The sequence below is a fragment of the Oryzias melastigma genome, linkage group LG12 (assembly GCF_002922805.2).
Source record: "Oryzias melastigma strain HK-1 linkage group LG12, ASM292280v2, whole genome shotgun sequence".
NCBI lineage: Eukaryota > Metazoa > Chordata > Actinopteri > Beloniformes > Adrianichthyidae > Oryzias > Oryzias melastigma.
In genome coordinates, this window is record NC_050523.1 from 17248293 (window position 1) to 17251131 (window position 2839).

The window sequence follows — 2839 nt, forward strand, 5'->3', positions numbered from 1 at the left end:
ATAAATACAGATCTATAATTATCTCCTTTTGTTTGCTGGGAGTTTTCGTAGTTTTTTGTGAGAAGCCGCTGCAGACGCGCAGGTGACCCACCGCCCAGCAGCTCTCTCATTCCCCTGACGGAGCAGACGAACACCGTGGGTCTGTTCAGCAGGCGGCTCTGGAAGACTCTGCCGCGGTGTTTGAGGATCCTCTGCCGGCAGAAGTTCACCGGGTCCCGGTAGAACTCCAGAGACTTGTCCCCGAGCAGTGACACACCTGCGCTTCCTGGAAGCTTCGCCATTAACCTCCAATGCTAAGAATGAAGTCCATTTAACTTGAAATCGCGTTTCATGAATGTATTCTTAAAATAACTTCCTTAAACTCACTCAGATAAACTAGATTATTTCCTAGAGTTCCACTTATTCCATTCGGTCCAGGCGGTGGACTGAATTCCTGCTGCAGTTTTGTCGTCACTGTTTTCTCCGAGGGAACCTGAAGTAAACCACTTCAACATGGATTGATGCGTTCAAATGCTACTGGTAATTTTGGTAGACGTGATCCAGACCACATATTGACAGTTTTTTTGAGTCAAAACTTATTCTTTTGTTGTTTAAAAAAAATAAAAAATAAAGAACACATCAACACCACCACAGTAGTCGTTTTTAATTGCTATATTGTATAACTATATCTGGGTTTAAAAAAAGCATTAATAAAACAACATGAATGCATGCTAATAAACAAAACTCGTAGCTTTGTTTGTGTATATTCATTTATTTCTAATATTCCATTTGTATGTAAAAGCATGGAGTGAACCTAAACCTTAAAATCAGTATTTCATATCATATGTTGTATTTTTAACTGTCATTGCTTATTTTGATTATTTTTTTAGTTTATACGGTTAAAAAAGTAAACCGAAATTGGTGTTATTTGTTATTTACATAAAAATCCCATAGCATTTTATGGCTTTTAGCATTGAGGATTTTTGATTTACTTTTTATGCTTTAAAAAATAAGTCATATCTATCTATTGATGCTTGAATTGTTTAAAGATCAGAATAGCTCTCTGCTGCAAATTCAACTATTTTAGCTTTAGGCCTACCATACAATGCACATTTGCTATTCTGTACAGCAGAGCCAAGCCACAGGTTTATTTTTTAATATGTTTCAGGGGTGGGCATTGTGGGCGGGAAGGGGCCGGTATTTAATGGGTATTTGCTTGTTTTTAAATGTTTATAGGTTTTCTTTCTTTATGTTTCATAAGTGCAGCGCCTTGAGCTGGCGCGGGCCATGAAAAGTGCTTTATAAATAAAGATTATTATTATTATTATTATTATTATTATTATTATTATTTCAATATTTCATAATTAATAGTCTTTGGCATTTTCATGTTTGAAAGAATGTGTAAAACCCATAGACTGTATATACGAATAATTAGTATTTTTATACTCAATGGTAAAACAGCAGATTGCATAGAATAACTGGGATAAAAAAAAGTTTTTTATGTTTTTATTTATTTATTTATTTTATTTTTTATTTTTTTACCTTTTGTTCATGTATAAACCTCATGGTAAAATAATGGATAAAACGTTAGAAATGGGCAGGCTATAACAAAAATGGTGGAGAGAAAAAAATAAAAATAAAAAAATGTCAGAGGAGTCAACTCATAATAAAAATTTTGCAATGTGTAGATAAATTATTATTGTTTTTTTATGTTTGAAATAGGCCATTCGAAATAGTGAGAAAAGTAGCCTAATTAAAAAATATGGTTTGTAAATGTTGTGTTTTTCATTTACATGCATAAGTAAACTGTACAAAATGATGTCAAGGTTAATTAATTTTTCAGTATTCAACAATATTTGTTGGGTTCCATAGAACCATATTGTCACTTATGTCATACTGTAGTTGCAACAAGAGGACAGCATCTGTAAGCCTTGGCAATACCCAGTATAGCCACAAGAGGGCAGCATCTATTATTTATGGCAATACCCAGTAAAGCCACAAGAGGGCAGCATTTGTAACTCATGGCAATACCCATTAGAGCCACAAGAGGGCAGCATTTGTAACTCATGGCAATACCCAGTATAGCCACAAGAGGGCAGCATCTATTATTTAAGGCAATACCCAGTAAAGCCACAAGAGGGCAGCATTTCTAACTCATGGCAATACCCATTAGAGCCACAAGAGGGCAGCATCTGTGATTTATGGCAATACCCATTAGAGCCACAAGAGGGCAGCATTTGTAACTCATGGCAATACCCAGTGAAGCCACAAGAGGGCAGCGTCTGTGATTTATGGCAATACCCAGTGAAGCCAGAAGGACAGTTCAACAAAACCAACACAGCGACGTGAGCTCGGCGAGGATCCACATCACTTGGTTAAGCTGAGGTGGACGTCGGTGGACATCTTTTATTTTTAATTCTACAAGGAAGAGCAGCTCATGGTTCTCTCATCACTGTGGAGGACGTGAACGGGCGACATCTTGATTATTTTTTAGTTTACATGGTTAAAAAAGTAAACCGAAATTGGTTTTATTTGTTATTTACATAAAAATCCCATAGCATTTTATGGTTTTTAGCATTGAGGATTTTTGATTTACTTTTTATGCTTTAAAATATTGATGCTTGGATTTTTTACAGATCAAAATAGCTCTCTGCTGCAAATTCAACTATTTTAGCTTAGACCTACCATACAATGCACATTTGCTATTCTGTACAGCAGAGCCAAGCCACAGGTTTCTTTTTTAATATGTTTCAGGGGTGGGCGTTGTGGGCGGGGAAGGGGCCGGTATTTAATGGGTATTTGCTTGTTTTTAAATGTTTATAGGTTTTCTTTCTTTATGTTTCATAAGTGCAGCGCCTTG

General features: G+C 36.1%; 1 protein-coding gene across 6 annotated transcripts in view; it reads right to left on the reverse strand.

Annotated features, from left to right (window-relative positions):
• Positions 1 to 2839, reverse strand: part of LOC112163154 (cytochrome P450 26B1) — a 50239-nt gene that overhangs the window by 45379 nt on the left and 2021 nt on the right. For 2 of the 6 annotated variants that reach the window (XM_024299381.2, XM_036214502.1), the window contains exon 1: positions 92 to 721. The exons of 1 other annotated variant lie outside the window; for it this stretch is intronic. In XM_024299381.2, coding sequence (XP_024155149.1) covers positions 92 to 281 — 190 coding nt within the window. In that variant the 5' untranslated portion in view covers positions 282 to 721. Of the gene's footprint in view, positions 1 to 91; positions 725 to 2839 lie in introns of those variants that run through there. 3 more of the 6 variants (XM_024299377.2, XM_024299376.2, XM_024299382.2) reach the window with 3 other exon arrangements.